General features: G+C 38.8%; 5 protein-coding genes across 12 annotated transcripts; 3 read left to right on the forward strand and 2 right to left on the reverse strand.

The window, feature by feature from the left end:
• The first annotated feature begins 412 nt into the window (after positions 1-412).
• LOC104800822 lies at positions 413-1683 on the forward strand. 2 transcript variants are annotated; one of them, XM_010523764.2, is made up of 3 exons: positions 413-730; positions 1022-1213; positions 1318-1683. In XM_010523764.2, the coding sequence occupies exons 1-3, from the start codon at positions 566-568 to the stop codon at positions 1417-1419; spliced, it is 459 nt and encodes a 152-aa protein (XP_010522066.1). In that variant the 5' UTR covers positions 413-565; the 3' UTR covers positions 1420-1683. The 2 variants fall into 2 exon arrangements, with proteins under 2 accessions (XP_010522066.1, XP_010522068.1); XM_010523766.2 differs by having other exon boundaries at positions 427-730; positions 1321-1683.
• Positions 1684-1720: 37 nt separating this feature from the next.
• LOC104800823 (peroxisomal and mitochondrial division factor 2) lies at positions 1721-2966 on the reverse strand. Its single transcript, XM_010523767.2, has one exon. It carries the CDS (start codon positions 2822-2824, stop codon positions 1847-1849), a length of 978 nt encoding a protein of 325 aa, XP_010522069.1. The 5' UTR covers positions 2825-2966; the 3' UTR covers positions 1721-1846.
• A 4749-nt stretch (positions 2967-7715) lies between these two features.
• LOC104800824 (glycerol-3-phosphate acyltransferase 1) lies at positions 7716-10186 on the forward strand. The gene is made up of 2 exons (XM_010523768.1): positions 7716-8577; positions 8964-10186. Exons 1-2 carry the CDS (start codon positions 7786-7788, stop codon positions 9828-9830), a joined length of 1659 nt encoding a protein of 552 aa, XP_010522070.1. The 5' UTR covers positions 7716-7785; the 3' UTR covers positions 9831-10186.
• A 179-nt stretch (positions 10187-10365) lies between these two features.
• Positions 10366-12168, forward strand: LOC104800826 (putative receptor-like protein kinase At2g30940). The gene is made up of 5 exons (XM_010523771.2): positions 10366-11035; positions 11178-11279; positions 11361-11483; positions 11561-11831; positions 11902-12168. Exons 1-5 carry the CDS (start codon positions 10404-10406, stop codon positions 12142-12144), a joined length of 1371 nt encoding a protein of 456 aa, XP_010522073.1. The 5' UTR covers positions 10366-10403; the 3' UTR covers positions 12145-12168.
• On the reverse strand, positions 12138-15398 carry LOC104800825. Of its 7 annotated transcripts, none has more exons than XR_769812.1 (6): positions 15152-15397; positions 14543-14742; positions 13474-13892; positions 13183-13317; positions 12605-12688; positions 12138-12228 (listed from the first exon to the last, which is right to left on the reverse strand). XR_769812.1 is itself a non-coding variant. In XM_010523769.1 (4 exons), the coding sequence occupies exons 1-4, from the start codon at positions 15330-15332 to the stop codon at positions 13251-13253; spliced, it is 867 nt and encodes a 288-aa protein (XP_010522071.1). In that variant the 5' UTR covers positions 15333-15398; the 3' UTR covers positions 12479-13250. The 7 variants fall into 7 exon arrangements, 2 of the variants coding, with proteins under 2 accessions (XP_010522071.1, XP_010522072.1); XR_769811.1 differs by having other exon boundaries at positions 12164-12255; XR_769810.1 differs by lacking the exon at positions 12138-12228 and having other exon boundaries at positions 12479-12682; positions 15152-15398.
• Positions 15399-15519: the final 121 nt, after the last annotated feature.

Consider the following 15519-nt stretch of genomic DNA (forward strand, 5'->3'; position numbering starts at 1 on the left):
CGTCTCCCCCCCCCCCCAAAAAAAAATGTCTTGAAAATGTGACAAGTTCAAACTCCTGAGTCCTGATCGATAATGCAACGCAATAATTCCATTTCCACATTAAAAAGTATGGTTATTAATTAAATAATGTGTAAAAGTTAATTATAATAATATTGATGGGACCTTTTCAATGCAGAAGATCTTCAAAAGTTTGATTTGGGCAAATATAGGTAAGTATATTCTTTTCTCGGTTCCATCCTTGCTGTCATTGCTTCACTTGACTTGTTAATATTCACTATCATATATTGATATTATTATTATTTTTTTAAATATATTAACATAATCTTAAACTGTTATTCTAATTCTTGAAAGTGTTTATGTTGGCCTTGAATTGAAATAAAGGGACTCACGTTTTAGAGAATCCACGAGTGCTGTCCGTTGAAACAGCCTTTGTTTTTCCCTTGACAGCTCATTTCTCGTTCTCTTATTCCAAATTCTGTCTCGTCATCATCATCATCTTCTCCTTCTTTATATAGCTCTCCTTCTTCTTCTTTATCCTCTGCCTCGACCAGAGAGAGAAACAGAAATGGATGCTCTCTTGGACAAGGCTTCCTCGGCCGTCAACCAGGCCAAAGACACCGTTGAAACGGCCAAGACCGAAGCCATCTCTACGGTCCAGGCCTCTGTCGAAACGGTCAAGTCCGAGGCCTTGTCTGCCCCTCAGAAGCTCTCAGATGCTGTTGTTCCACAGGTATGTATGGATGCATCTAAATCCTTTTATTATAGCATCCTGAATTCATCCTAACCTCTCAAACAGCATCCTTATCCCGACAACAACGAGCATAAACATGAATCAGAGAAGAAAAAAGGATAGGTTTCACCGCGATATTAAGATCTATATCCCGATTTCTGAAATGCCCTTTAGAGTTGAAGCTTCAAAGATGGAGATACAGAGAGGAATGCAATGAAATTTGGTAAAAAAAAATGGACAAAGTCTGATTAGAACATTAGAGCTTACGTTCGAGGAATGAGATGCTTGCAGGTTAAGGAGGCAGTGGACGGGGCGACGTCAAGAGGGATCGAAGGAGCCAAATCTCTGCTGCAAAGTCTCGAGGAGAAGAAGGGAGAGGTTTCTTCCCAACTTGTCGATACCATGAAGCATGCTGCCGCTGGAGTATCCAGTAGCGCTGACTCTGCAGTGTCTCGTGATCTTCCCATCTCCACCGATAATCAGGTACAGACCTGAATTCTCTAAGTACAGATCTTGAAACATTAGCAATAGACTTGTTAATGGATGAATTCACGTGCAAATGACAAGAAAGAATGGGTTTTTGTTAGCAGCCATTGTTAGAGTCAGGAGGTCAGAGGGCAGTGGAGTCGACGCCATGGTGGAAGAACTGTTGTGGAGTCCTTGATCTTCTCAAAACATCTGCTAGATGAATCATGTTTCCATCACAGAAGATTCATGACAATACAACTAAGAATCCCAGGTGAAGAACAAGAGAGAGAGAGAGAAATACAGAGTCCTAGCTCTGAAACTCTCTCTCTCTCTCCCAAGTTCAAGAACCTTGTTTCTGGTTACGTATTATACCTTCTGTTTCCGTGTGGTGTGTGATCTTGTTATTGCTGTCATGTGTGTTGTTGTCATTACATATTAGTCTTTGATTCCTCTGTGTTTTGATTCACTTCTCTTGTTTTTTTCAATCCATTGATTGTTACCAAGAACTTGTGTATCAAGAAATAAACAAAAAACAGTGAACTTGAAGTTACTTCTACAAGTTTCTCTTGACGAACAAGAATAAGTTATTGTAGGAAATAGTGGAAACACATGTTTCCGACAAGAAACCGACAAAAAGGCTACCTCAAATCAAACTCGCTTCGAATGCATACTGTATCCAACAACAACCGCCGTCACAGCCACTGCAACCGCCGCCGCCGCGGCCACAGCCCCACTGGAGCCAACAGCCACCGCCGGAGACCATGACTTCGTTCCGCTAACGTCGGCCACAGTCCCATTACTCGGCGTCTCCACCATATTCTTCAACCCACCAATCATATCCTCGGTTTCACTGAGCTGTTTCTGCAACTCCACCATCTTCATCTCCATTGCTGCAACCTTCTTCTCTGATTCTCTCAACATCTCCTCCACACCCATCTTCTCTGTTTTCCACTTCTGCAGCTCTGTTTTGCCCTCTGCAACATCAGATTCCAAACCCTCCACCATCTTTTTCAGCCCATCAATCTCCTTCTCCTTCAGATCAATCTTCTCCACCATCTCTTCCTCTGCTCGGAATTTCTTGTTCCTCTCCTCCAACTCCCTCACCTCCAAAGCCCCAAGCTTCGACTCCAGTTCCTTCATCCTCTTCTCGTTTTCTTCCTTCACAGTCCTTAAACCAGCAACCTCTTTCTCCAACTCCTCGATTCGAACCCCTTTTTGCGAAATCTCTGCCGCAAGCTTCTTCGCCTCCGCTGAGGCTTCATCCCCTTCGCTCGTAGCAGTGACCAGATCATGCTGCATCCTAGCAATCTCCGTCTCCAGCTCCGCAGCTCTCGCAGATATGGCCTCCAGAACCTTCCTCTCCTCATCCGCCTTGTCTATCTCCCGCTCCATCTCCCCCATCTTACGCCTCGACTTCGATTCGGCGACTCTCATTTCTTCGACCTCCGTCGTTAGCTTCTCGATCCTCTGATTCATCTCGCCATTCTCTCGCACCAGTTCCTGATTCTCGCTCTCGAGCTCTCCGATTCTACCGGTCAGATCCGCCGTCTTCGCACCATCGTCCTGCTGATCAGGGTCGAAGAAACTCTCCGTCTCTTCGCCGTTCATGTTCCTCTCCTCCGCCATCTCCGGCAGAAGCAGAATGGCAAAGTCCAGGGGAAGAGAGAGAATAAAACCCTAATGTTTTCCACGAAGATGGTGAAGAAAAAGGATCGATTTTTTGTGAAAAAGGAACACACCTTTTTTTGATTCGATTAGGGTTTGGGGCGGAGATTTTTCAAGAACCACTGTCTCTGATCAACATGATCCTGCTACGAACGGACGGTTGAGATGAGATTCAGCAAGATGGACGGTTGAGATTATTTTCTCTGCCGAAAGGTGGCAATAACAAATGGAACAAAAGGTGGGCTTAAAGTTGTAAAAGACTGGGCCAGAAATGTAAAGGCCCATTTCTATTTGGGTTGAATTTAAGAAGATCGTGGATTACGACGAAGAAATGTCCAAATATTCATAATTTTATTAATGCATTTATTTTACAAGAAAAAAAAATGGAGAAATGAGTTTATCAACTTAACCCATTGCTATTTTCTGTTATTATTATTAGAGATCAATGTTCAGATAGGGAGTTTCTAGTATGTATGAAGTTTAGATATCGCTATATTTCTTACTAATACATAATGTATCATTTTGTAAATTTTGATACGATAAATGAAACAATAATTAATATATATATATATATATCAACTTCGTTGGCTCTATACGATTCAAATTTTATTGGTTTTTTAAGTATAATTTTTTTTGGGTTTTAATCCCTTTGGACGTTTGGTGGAACCTCGAATGCATATTATATATGGTTTTCTTTCATCCGCAAGATCATTAAGCCTTCGGTCCAATTACATTTTTTAAAAGATCAGAGAAATCCATATAATATATCTTTTCAAATGGAGACATGAACGTGGGTTGAAAAACAGTTTTATCTTATTACTTACCAGTTGAGTCACCCAATATTGAATCGTAGTATATGTAGTTGAGATGATTTGTATATATATTCAAAACATGCGTGATGTATGGACATATATGTGTGTATATATATATGTATAATTGGGTTGATGTAATAGATGCATGTGGAAGAAATTGAATGTATGCATTTTGAGTAACAAAAGCAAAAAGGGCATGATAATACGATAATGGTAAGGTCGAGGTTCAAACGAGGAGAGGACTACATGCATCATTTTTTATTTCCATAAATAGATCCTTTTGTCCCATAATATAATTTTTTTAGGTCAACAATGCATTTTCCCATTCTTCACCTACCCCCCACTGCCATCATCATTGCATTTCCCTTCTTTTTTGTGTGATGGGTGTTTTTTTTTTTTTGGATTAATGGATATCAAAATAAATACTTTAAAAATGTGCCCATCCACTTCGTGTTATTGTATTCTATTTCCAATCAATGTTAGTCTATAGGACCATTAATTAATTATTCCACATTTCATGATATATGAAAGATATAAGGTCGTCGTCTATGGATGTATTTCGTTTAGTTATTTTATGTTAAAATTAAGTGATTATAGAATTATAAGGTTTCCATGCACACGAAGAATAAGCAAATTAATTTTTGTTTGGACTAAATTTAGATGACCCGCGTCATGTGTGTGGGAAGCGTGACAGCAAGAAAGATAATCATGCATGCATGCATGCATGCAAATAAAACACCACCCATGTTTGATATATATATATATATATATGTGTGTATGTGTGTGTATATATATCAAATTAAAAGTAGAATGATCAATATATGATCATAAATAATATTGTTGATAAGATGCATCGTTTTTGTACCACCGATCAATTCCCGGTGCAATTAATTCATGATAATGCATGCAATATTGACTCTATACGTGGTAATAGACTATTAGGACTGATCCCCGCATGCACCGGTCGTGCTATAAATAATAAAATTAATAAAGAATATTTACTCGATATGGATATATAAAACAGGAATTGGAAATAATATAGCATGCTATATCGAGACCAAGAATGAATGTAATCCATGTGCCGGCCATATGAAAATCCACCGTATTGGCTCTGTTTTATTATAGACAGAAAGAAAAATATAATATATCACCCAAACTTGTCCAACTTGTAATATAATTCTGGAGTTCATAATGCTGTGGCTATATATATATATATATATATGTATACATATATAGGGATATACTCATAACGTTTCCAACTATGTATTAATCGAGTTCGAGATAATCTTGAATCTTAATCCCATCCTTTTTTTTCTTCTAAAACCCGACATCTGAAGGGATTCTAATAATTTTTCAGATATATATATATTTTTTATAATCGGGTATTTTGGACTGAAAACCCAAATTAATCTCAAAATTAGGAACAAACTATGTGATCCCCAACTTAAAACTTGAATTTGGGACGGAATAAACGCTTTGCGTCTCCATTTCATCGATTGAGTTATGGATCATAAATAATTATTTGTGAATATAATTAGTTGAATATTATGAGGGATGGTTTTATGGATATTGTAATTATATTGGAAAATTAAGATGACCATAACCCTAATTTATAAAAAAAAAATAAAGGAAAGAAAGTCAAAGGAGGCAGTGTTGCAACCTCACAGGCTGTTTGTTTCAGACAAGTCCACTCCATGGCACACTCCTCTTCACACTTCTCTATGCTGATTGAACATTTAATTTCTCACACTCCCTTTAGGACGTTGACTTTTTTTTTCCCAAAAATTTATAGTTTACGTACCCAAAATAATGTTTATATATAACAAAAAAAAAATGATATTCAGACAAAAGGAGAGGAGACTGCTGTCCGGCTGTGACTTGTAATGTTAGGGCAACAGACGTAAATGATCTCTTCACAAGTTGGGATCTTCCTATATTTTTTTTTATTAATTATAAATTTATAGAACTATATTCGCATCTTCTTCTACCATTTTATATGCGCTCGATATTAATTATTAAAATATGAAGTTGAATTGAGTACACTTTATGGAGAAAATGTAAGATTTTGTAATGAGATTAATCGGATAATTAATGGTGGTGGTTCGGTGACTTAGGGTTTAAACGTTCAGGATGTTCATATCGTGATCTATATCTTATATATATTCTATATTTTAATAATTATAATTTTAAAAGTGACAGCTAATTAAATCAACACGACTCTATTATTATGTCCTGTATTTCTATTGAATTTGTAATTAAGTTTGACTTGGGTAGTCACCAACAACATTACTATAATTAATTAATCTATACATCATTTGTAATCGATTCGGGTTTACACTCATTTCTCTCAACTGCCAACAACATTTGTACTAATCGAATGGAATATATATCATCGTAATCTCCTTCTAGCTTTGGTTAACATATCTTAATTAAATATCTATAAATTAGACACGAATATATAGCATAATCAAACGTTTTGTTGATTTTGATTCAATGCAGACCGAGAAACACATCAATTTATTGGAGGGAATTATGACTTTAGTAAGATATTTAATAATTTTTTATTAGCTTGCCCTTTGTATAATATATATAATGCATGCACGTATCATATTGGTTAACGACATGCATTAAACCGACGTAAAAACCTTAAATGTACCAATGACTTGAATATAAAGCGTGACAACATGTTGCACAAGTTTTAATGCAAAGGAAAGGGATTTTTTTTAAAAAAAAAAATCGAACTTATATAATCCACATGACTAATTACAGGTTTAGGGTATATATGTAGCTAATTAACTCGCATTTTATGTAAAATTGATCGTATTATTATTATGTATTTCACATGCATATAATGGAATTTTATGGACCATCGGTTCAACTACAATTAATCATTTCATACAAAAAAAACTACAATTAATTAATCATAAAAAAATAAAAATTATGTTGGTCGATCGAGAGTTGAAATTTTAGATGTTCATGTCATGTGTGAAACAACTTAAAAACCAAGACTAAAATTTTCAAAATTTGTTGCCAATTTCACCAACAAAAAAAAAAAAAAAGAGAGAAGCAGGACATGCAAAGAGATCGAGGTCGGTGCCAAACACATAACCTAATCCTTTAAGTCCTAAAAGAAAAATGGCGCAATTTAAAATTTTAAATATTGATTTGAATATAAAAAAAAACCTATATCCCATATAACATAAAATTGAAAAAGAAATTGTTACTGCCAGAAATTTAACGATATAATAAAATTATATAGTTGTTGTGTTATCTCGGTTAAAAAATTATCTATACATTCTATATTTATTCATATCTTTATTCGAATTTCACTAAAAAAACAGCGTTGCAATATTAAGCTAAATATTGATAAATGGTTTGGAGCGTTTTATATATGTGTGCATTTTACAAGATATGATCGTAATTAACTAATTATACCTTCTATAATTTTATTATTAACTATTAAATGACAAATATCGAAAGATAACCATTTAAAGATTTTTTTTTGGAATTGTTTACGATTTCTATTTCTAACAATATTAATTTAAAACTTCTCTTCTAATTATAACCACATTCCAAGTGTTTCTATTTCAAATTATTCAAATTATATAGGTAACAAATGAAATGTAAACCATAAATATTGAGACCTAACGGCACTTCTTCTTCTTTTATTTTTTTTTTTTTTTGGGGGGGGGGGGGCTAATTGACTACAATGCATACGTTCTTGGTATAATATATATACATATATTTTGTCACAATTACAAACTTTATGTATATAGATATATATATTTATTATCGTCTAGTTACAAACTTTGTATTTTTTTTGTCTCAATTACAAACTTTGTATATACGGACAGATGAACACAAAAAAAAAAAAGGGGGAAGGAACCAGAACGTTGTGGCGGGCAGTTAATGCGAGAGGTGTGTGTCTTAACCAAACACCTTTTTCTTTTTTAAAAAAAGGTCAAACTTCACACACATCACCTTCGCTCTTCACTATATATACGCGCACACACACACACACCCCACCCTGTAACCTCGGCGTCTCCTCCATCACAAGAACTCTCTCTCTCTCTCTCTCTCTCTCTCTCTCTGAGCTCTGAAACCATAGCCATGGTGTTTCCAATGGTTCTGGTGAAGATTGCTGAGTGGGTTCTGTACCATCTTCTGGGCAATTCTTGTTACAAAGCCGCAAGAAAGCTGAGGAATCTTCTCACTTTCTCAAAGTCTTCACCTTTTCACCAAACCCACCAGCAAAATCACTTCCAAAACCCTCCGAATCTCTTCCCGAGCATCACGAAATTCGAAACTCGAAACGGGGTATCTGACAAAACCTTGATCTGCGACATCGATGGTGTCCTTTTAAGACCATCCTCGAGCAGATACTTCCACTCTTTCTTCCCTTACTTCATGCTCGTTGCGTTCGAAGGCGGCAGCATAATCAGGGCGTTTCTCTTGTTGCTTTCTTGTTCTTTTCTCTGGTTTTTGGACGATGACCTGAAACTCAGGGTTCTGTCGTTCATAACCTTTGTCGGGCTCAGAGTCAAGGACATGGACAACGTCGCAAGATCTGTCTTGCCCAAGTTTTTCCTCGAGAACCTGAATCTCGCTGTTTATGACATCTGGGTCGAAACCGGGTCCAGAGTTGTGTTCACAAGTTTGCCCGGAGTCTTGGTCGAAGGTTTTCTCAAAGAATATCTGAACGCAGAGGACGTGATAGGGACCAAAATGCAAGAAACGGAAATCATGGGGAGGAAATTCTACACAGGGTTAGCTTCAGGGTCTGGTTTCGTTGTGAAGCAGAAAGCAGCCATGGAGTTCTTCTCCGCCGACAAGAAGAAGCCAGAACTTGGGATTGGAAACTCTTCAAGCCTTCAGGATCAGCTCTTCATCTCCATTTGCAAGGTAATTAATTAAACTAACGTTTTCATATGATTTCAAGCCCTAATGCTCTCAAAATCCATTGAAGAAAGTGTTGATTTTGGGAATTGAGTGATTAATCACACTAATCAAAGCCAAAAGCATTATACCCAAAGCTGGGCATGTGTGTATTACGTGTTGCCATAATTTAAGTCCCCACATAACCGCATGGACACTTTTTTCTCAGATGGGTTTAAAGAATCTGACCAAACTCATCATAATTACCACACCAGAATCCCTGTGGCCATGGTCTTAATTACAGTGGCTGACCCATAAATCAGTATATGGCCCCAAGTTTTGTCAATTCCTTGGATCTATCGATCGATCAATATGCTGAAAATGTGGTCCTTTTTTTCCTTGATTTGTAACAGGAAGCTTATCTGTGGAGTGAAGAAGAAGATCAGGCCAAGAACAGTTCAGTACCGAGAGAAAGATACCCAAAGCCTTTGATCTTCCACGATGGAAGACTTGCTTTCCTGCCGACACCGTTATCAACGCTCTCCATGTTCATGTGGCTCCCCATCGGCATCTTCCTCGCCATCTTCAGGCTCTTGACCGGCATCGTTCTTCCTTACAGGGTAGGCCTTGCGATGGCTGGTCTCTCGGGCGTCAAGACAACATTCAAGACTCGGAACAGCGGTTCCGACCGGAACAAGCAGAACGGTGTCTTGTATGTTTGCAACCACAGAACGCTGCTAGACCCGGTTTTCCTCAGCGTGTCGCTTGCCAAGCCATTGACGGCTGTTACTTACAGCCTAAGCAAGTTCTCCGAGGTCATAGCCCCCATCAAGACAGTGAGGCTGAGGAGAGACAGGGAGAAAGACCGGGAAATGATGCTGAAACTGTTGAGCCGGGGAGATTTAGTGGTTTGTCCGGAGGGGACAACCTGCAGAGAGCCTTATCTACTGAGATTCAGCCCACTGTTTGCTGAGCTGACAGAGGATATTGTCCCTGTGGCCGTGAACACAGAAGTGAGCATGTTCTACGGGACAACTGCAAGTGGGCTGAAATGGTTGGATCCGATCTTCTTCCTCATGAACCCTAAGCCCCATTACTGCCTACAAGTTCTTGGGAAATTGCCAAAGGAGATGACTTGTGGGGGTGGAGGAAGATCAAGCTTTGAAGTTGCAAACTTTATACAGAGAGAGCTAGCACAAGTCTTGGGATTTGAGTGCACCAATCTCACCAGGAAGGACAAGTACTTGGCGCTTGCCGGAAATGAAGGCATTGTCAAATAAAACTGCATTCTTCTCTTCTAGTACATCATCATCATCTTCATCGTCATCATCATTCATTAGGGTTTTTACTTTCTAGCCATTCTTCTTCTTTTTTTCTTCAAAAGTTCATGACATTTATCTCTATGTTTGTTTGATTCATTCCTATATTTTTTTCCACTGAGACATCCTCAAAAGCTCTTGTTATGTTATTAGTACATCATCAGTTTGACTCTAAGCCCCTTAGAACATATTTTTCCGCAACTCCCGGGGTTAGTCAGTTATGATGTACACAAGTTTTTTTTGTATATAGTTTGTATATATATGCGTATATATATACGTATAGATTTTCTTGTTCATGTTAAAATACAAGCCCAATATCTTGCAGAATCTTTAGAAGATTTAGAGAAGTTCAAGGGAGGAGCTGTTTGGGCACAGTCAAACATGTTCATAACTTCTTATGCTACATTCTTGGATTAATTTTTGGCTCAAAGTAGAGAGATTTTTCAAACTACGCAACAGATTTTCTCGATAAAAACCCCATGGCACAGGAACTGATCCATGAATGAATGAGAATGGTGAGATATTTGTAATAACATGAGGATGAACTGGAACAACCTTTTACTGTTCTACACTTTCACGGGTCCACCATCATCAGAACTCGAGAGATTCGCGCTTGTTATGATGAAGGACATCGCATCGCATCATCATTTATCATCGTCGTCGTCGTCGTCATCGTCATCATCATTGCTCTCAAAGCACACATCTTTCTTCGGCGTCGAGTTATGGGTTCTGATCATCGCCGCTGGAGCCGCCGCCTCCCTCCTCGCGGCTGTGGTCGTGGTTCTCTCCCTCTGCCTCCTCCGCCACCGCCGCTGGCAAGAACCCTTCAGGATAACGAAACCCAAGTTCTGTCTTCCCTTGAAACAGAGCGTTTCTCCGGACAGAGACGTGAAACCGAACTGCCGTGGCGGAGGTGTTCTCCACGACTCGTTCTCCTCGACTCAGAACCTGGTTCCCGGACGATTCTCCTCGACCCGTTCTCACTCGTTCTCAACCGGAGGCTTTGGGAGCTTCAACGTGTTCACTTTCATGGAGATTCAGAGCATGACAGATGGATTTTCAGACGAGAATCTGATCGCTAAGGGAGATTCTGGGTTTGTGTATCGTGGAATTTTCATGGGTGCAATGGCCGTATCCGTCAAGAGGCTTTCCTCCAATGCTCAAAGGTCTCATCTTTCACTTCGCTCCATAAGAAAGTTTCAATCTTTTTTCAGAAAACCCACCAAGAAGACATTATGTTTATGGTTACATGATTTCACATTTGATAACATCGTTAGTTTTCACTTAATAATATAAATTTTTTGTCAGGTCCGAAGCTGAAGAGTTCATGGCAAGAGCCGAGATGATAGCTAACGTTAGACACAAGAATGTCGCGAGACTACTCGGATGCTGTAATGAAGGGGCTGAGAGGTATTCATATTAGCCTTTCCTCTCTGTAACTATCATTGCATAGATACAGCGATATTTATCCATGTTTCGATTTGAATTTAGGGTTCTTGTGTATGAATACGTCGAGAAAGGTGATCTACAACAATGGCTTTACGGATCAAGAGGAAGAGTTCAACCTCTGTCATGGAGGAAACGGATGAATATCATTCAAGGAGTAGCAAAAGGGTTTGAATTCGATCTCGAGCATATACATATATAAAACGATTTGCTTTCGTTGCTCTCTAACACGGTTCTGTTTTCAGACTGGCATATTTTCACGAGGATATCGAGCCGAGAATCACTCACCGAGACATGAAACCGAGCAAGATCCTTCTTGATTATCAGTGGAACCCGAAGATGCTCGGGGTCGGATTCACCAGCAATGTTCCGACATTCTCAACAGCTGCGCCCTTGAGGAGTTCACCTGATGCTCGGGAACTGAAGAACGATGTCCATTCTTTCGGGGTTCTGATTATGGAGATTGTCTCCGGAAGAGTTCCAGTAGATCAAGATCTACCAAACGTAAGCACACAGGTAATCAAATCAGTATTCACACTCGTTAGTCAGTCACAATACTGATTTCTAGTATAAACATGCTTGGCAGGTTTATTTGGTGGATTGGATAAAAGAGATGGTGACAAATCATACCATAGTGAATGTCCTGGATCCTAGGTTGCCAGAATTTCCACCGGTGAAGGAGCTCAAACGTCTTATACTGATCGCCTTACGTTGTGTAGATCCCGACGTAGAACAGAGACCGAAGATGGGAGATGTGATTCACATGCTCCAACCTCGTGATTTGCTACTCAGCAATGTAACAGAGAAACTTTGCCTTTGTTCCTTGTAGCCAATCTCATGGATTTTGAACCGAGTTCACTTCTCGTGTCTTTGGTGCAGGCCGGAGAGGAAAGTCAGAAGATTTCCCGGTCATCTGAGGTCAGGGTAAACATGCGTGGAGCTAGAGTTTTCGGCAATCAGTATCAGAAAATGGGTCCGGATAGCAAGAGATGATGATGCTGCTTAATTATAGGAACTCCCATTCCTGATCTTCTTCTGGTTTATGCATATTAGGGATTTCTAAGTTTCAGAAATCTTTTTTGCAGTCTTGACTTTGCACCACCCGTGAATGTAAGTTCAAGACTCGGTCTAGTTTATCACTCATTAACTGAAAACGACGAGACTAAAAAAAACTTTCCTTTATTCATGGTGTAGGAGTCACACAAGTCATAGACCACAAGTTCCTTGAAAATACTAATAGCAACATCTTCAGTAGCTTAGGGGAACAAGAGAAGCATTACTTTCATTACCTTTCTGATGTTTGGACAATGAAGAAATGTGGAGAAGACATATTCATTCCAAGATCATTAACTCAGCACAAATGATATCTGCCACTGGAGCACAACAAGAGGTTAAGATAAAGAGATTGACACAAGTAACAAAAAAAAAAGATCATGGATCATAAGCATGCACTATTGAGTTGGATTCTATCTGGAACAACATAAGTAGATAAAATAACAGATGACTCATACGGAAGCATGAACCGGATAAAGAGTAACCTATATCAGGAAAGCCACATAGGAATGTTAATAAAGCCCAGAATCTGTTCACTTTATGGAAATACCAAACAAATAAGTAGCAGAGGACACAAATGCCCATTTATTAAGGATATCAACCAATGATATGTACACTATGCGTGGAATCACTATGCTCATTCTGCACACAAAGATAAAAAAAATACTAACCCTTCATGTACACACAAACTTTTTTCGGTTTATTCTGTCCATTGTGCTGTAGCTTATATATGATATACCAACAATTAGGCCACCTAACTCACTTTCACGTATAAATACCATGAAGAAAACGGTTAATAAACATTTAGAATAACCTTGGTCATAAGCCCAGCGAAACCACCACGAAACTGGCTTGGTCAAGGTTCAACTTTTACCAAGAAGATTAGAACTGGCGCCTGGAATGTAGCAAATTGAATATAAAGGCTTGGAACACTAGTTGGTCTTCGCCTCTGCACAAATGATATCCGCAATTCTAAAATGCACAAACTTAATGTAGTTAGTGATGTGACAGTAACAACAAAGTAACATTCCTGCAGTGACTAAAAACCAAACGGTGTTTTGAAATGACAGAAAAAGGTTTGCCTGTTAGTTATTCTGATGCTTACCTTTCTCTGACACTGTGAATACCATCAAGAATTTCGGTCATCTGCTGGACCTTTAGGTTCTTGGGCTTTTCTTCACGATTGAGCACTAAGGATGAGACATTTAGAATAGTAACCAGTTCATCTTCGATTTTCTCTAGCTGTTGGTCTAAATTTTTCAAGAAGGTCTCATAGGAGGATACTTCCGTGAAGATACTACTACTCGAAACATCTTCTGGTTCATGAGATCCGACATTCTCGTCTTGAATTCGTTTTCCAATATCCAGATTGAACTCTGATTTGCTGTCGTCTCCTGCATTCTCGTCTTGAACATATTCAGGCTTTGGAGATACAATGTGAACTACGCCTGGAGTATCGTCTCTATCCACTTCAAGATCCACAGATATACTCCCAACCAGCTGTGATTCCTTGATAGAAATTGCCTGAAACCGTATAATGCTTCTTTTGACATGATGAAGTACAAAGTAACATTTCTTGGATGGTGAAAAGTTGAAGGTCAGCCAGGTAAAAACCACGAAATGAATCTGGTTATTAGTACTTAGTGAGTTCTAGGCTCATACCAATAAGTTTTTGTATAGACATGCGAAGGAATCTGAACCAGGGTGAAAACAAAGTGCTACTAGGAACTTTTTTTTTTCTGGAAATGGAAACAAGTTATCTGCATCACATTTTTGGGTGCAAACAGATGTAACATAAACATTAAGAAAGAACAAGTAAAAGAGAGAAGAAGCAATTAAACGAGGTCTTTCAGACAGTAACTACCATAGAGAAGCAAATAGCTACAACTAAAAGCATGAAGCCAGATTTCTGGCTTCACCTTGGGCACACACTTGCACATTACCCACTATAAAGAAACATCCTAGGAATTCTGAAAAACATTGAAGCTTTTGCGAATGATGGAAAACATAGCATGATACTCTGAATGCTGATACTGGGCCCTGGTGCCAAGTTCAGACATGGTTAGAAACGTTAAGATCATTATATCTATACACGCAGACACTACCATGAGAATGATACAAATATATTTGACCACTAATACTTAATATCAAAGTCAGTTGATCTCATTTTCTACCTCATGAAGCTTTGATGTAAGCTTATCCAGAACTTCGATACGAGCTTTGGCCTTCTCCAAGGCTTGCATAACCTTCTTCTTTTGAACAAGCAACTCTCTGGCATCATTCTCTTTCCCCGTCTGAATGTTTACAGCAGCTTGTCTCCGTAGATTCTCCGCAGCCTCAGACAGTCGCAGAAGTCTTAACCTTGCACTGTTTGCTGAATAAAACACAACAATTTCTTCTTCAAGTTCAAGCCAAGGAGTTAACAATCAGAAAGTTAACGCATTTCAGAATCTGACGTTTTATACATTTCTGAATCTGACGTTTTATATCCTAAAGGTCCACGATAGCTTAAGATCTTTGCCACAGAGCCAAAAAAAAACTCGAAATAGAGCTTCAGAAATGGTTAAGAAAATCTCCACGGGATAAAAATGGACAAGAACTCAAAAAGGCATCATTTTTCGAAATCCCCATGATCAAACATTGCCGATGGAATCCACAGATTTGGACCGAAACTCACAAAAACCAAAAAATCTCCTACACTTGTCTTCTTCTGAATGCCCTAAAATAGCTATACGTCTACTTGAGAATACGAAGCACCGAAGACGAAGATAGCGAATAGTGACCTTTGGAACGGGTTGACTCCGCCTCGACGTGGAGGCAATCGAGCTCAGAACGGAGGAGGTTGGAGTTCGAGGATGCGGCGAAGCACCTGAGGCTCGCCGTCGGCGGAGGATGCCGGAAAACTACCATAGCACCGCCTCCGATCTTCGTTATCATCTCCTTTTTTTGTGCGTATTTTGGCATCAAAAGTTTTTCACAAAAAGGATCACAATATTTTTATCGTTTCGAAATCACTCCCCAAAGCTTCAGATTATATCAGAATTAACCCTTATGTTCTTTTATGCTCACAACATTTTCTAAAAGATAAGTATTTTAGGTTTTTGGTTTTAGTTTTTGGTTTTTGGTTTTTGGATTTTATAATATTTGGAAA

Source organism: Tarenaya hassleriana, unplaced genomic scaffold (assembly GCF_000463585.1).
Source record: "Tarenaya hassleriana unplaced genomic scaffold, ASM46358v1 Cleome7, whole genome shotgun sequence".
Taxonomy (NCBI): Eukaryota; Viridiplantae; Streptophyta; class Magnoliopsida; order Brassicales; family Cleomaceae; genus Tarenaya; species Tarenaya hassleriana.

Excerpts from the sequence above, each read along its gene's own strand:
- LOC104800823 (XM_010523767.2), bottom strand. The coding sequence starts at position 2,824 with ATGGCGGAGGAGAGGAACATGAACGGCGAAGAGACGGAGAGTTTCTTC.
- LOC104800825 (XM_010523769.1), bottom strand. The coding sequence starts at position 15,332 with ATGCCAAAATACGCACAAAAAAAGGAGATGATAACGAAGATCGGAGGC. Across the intron at positions 14,743-15,151 it reads GGAGTCAACCCGTTCCAAAG|CAAACAGTGCAAGGTTAAGA; the intron begins GTCACTATTCGC and ends TGTTTTATTCAG. Across the intron at positions 13,318-13,473 it reads ATTCACAGTGTCAGAGAAAG|AGGCGAAGACCAACTAGTGT; the intron begins GTAAGCATCAGA and ends TCATTTGTGCAG.
- LOC104800824 (XM_010523768.1), top strand. The coding sequence starts at position 7,786 with ATGGTGTTTCCAATGGTTCTGGTGAAGATTGCTGAGTGGGTTCTGTAC. Across the intron at positions 8,578-8,963 it reads TCTTCATCTCCATTTGCAAG|GAAGCTTATCTGTGGAGTGA; the intron begins GTAATTAATTAA and ends GATTTGTAACAG.
- LOC104800822 (XM_010523764.2), top strand. The coding sequence starts at position 566 with ATGGATGCTCTCTTGGACAAGGCTTCCTCGGCCGTCAACCAGGCCAAA. Across the intron at positions 731-1,021 it reads CAGATGCTGTTGTTCCACAG|GTTAAGGAGGCAGTGGACGG; the intron begins GTATGTATGGAT and ends AGATGCTTGCAG. Across the intron at positions 1,214-1,317 it reads CCATCTCCACCGATAATCAG|CAGCCATTGTTAGAGTCAGG; the intron begins GTACAGACCTGA and ends GGTTTTTGTTAG.
- LOC104800826 (XM_010523771.2), top strand. The coding sequence starts at position 10,404 with ATGAGGATGAACTGGAACAACCTTTTACTGTTCTACACTTTCACGGGT. Across the intron at positions 11,484-11,560 it reads ATTCAAGGAGTAGCAAAAGG|ACTGGCATATTTTCACGAGG; the intron begins GTTTGAATTCGA and ends TTCTGTTTTCAG. Across the intron at positions 11,832-11,901 it reads TACCAAACGTAAGCACACAG|GTTTATTTGGTGGATTGGAT; the intron begins GTAATCAAATCA and ends CATGCTTGGCAG.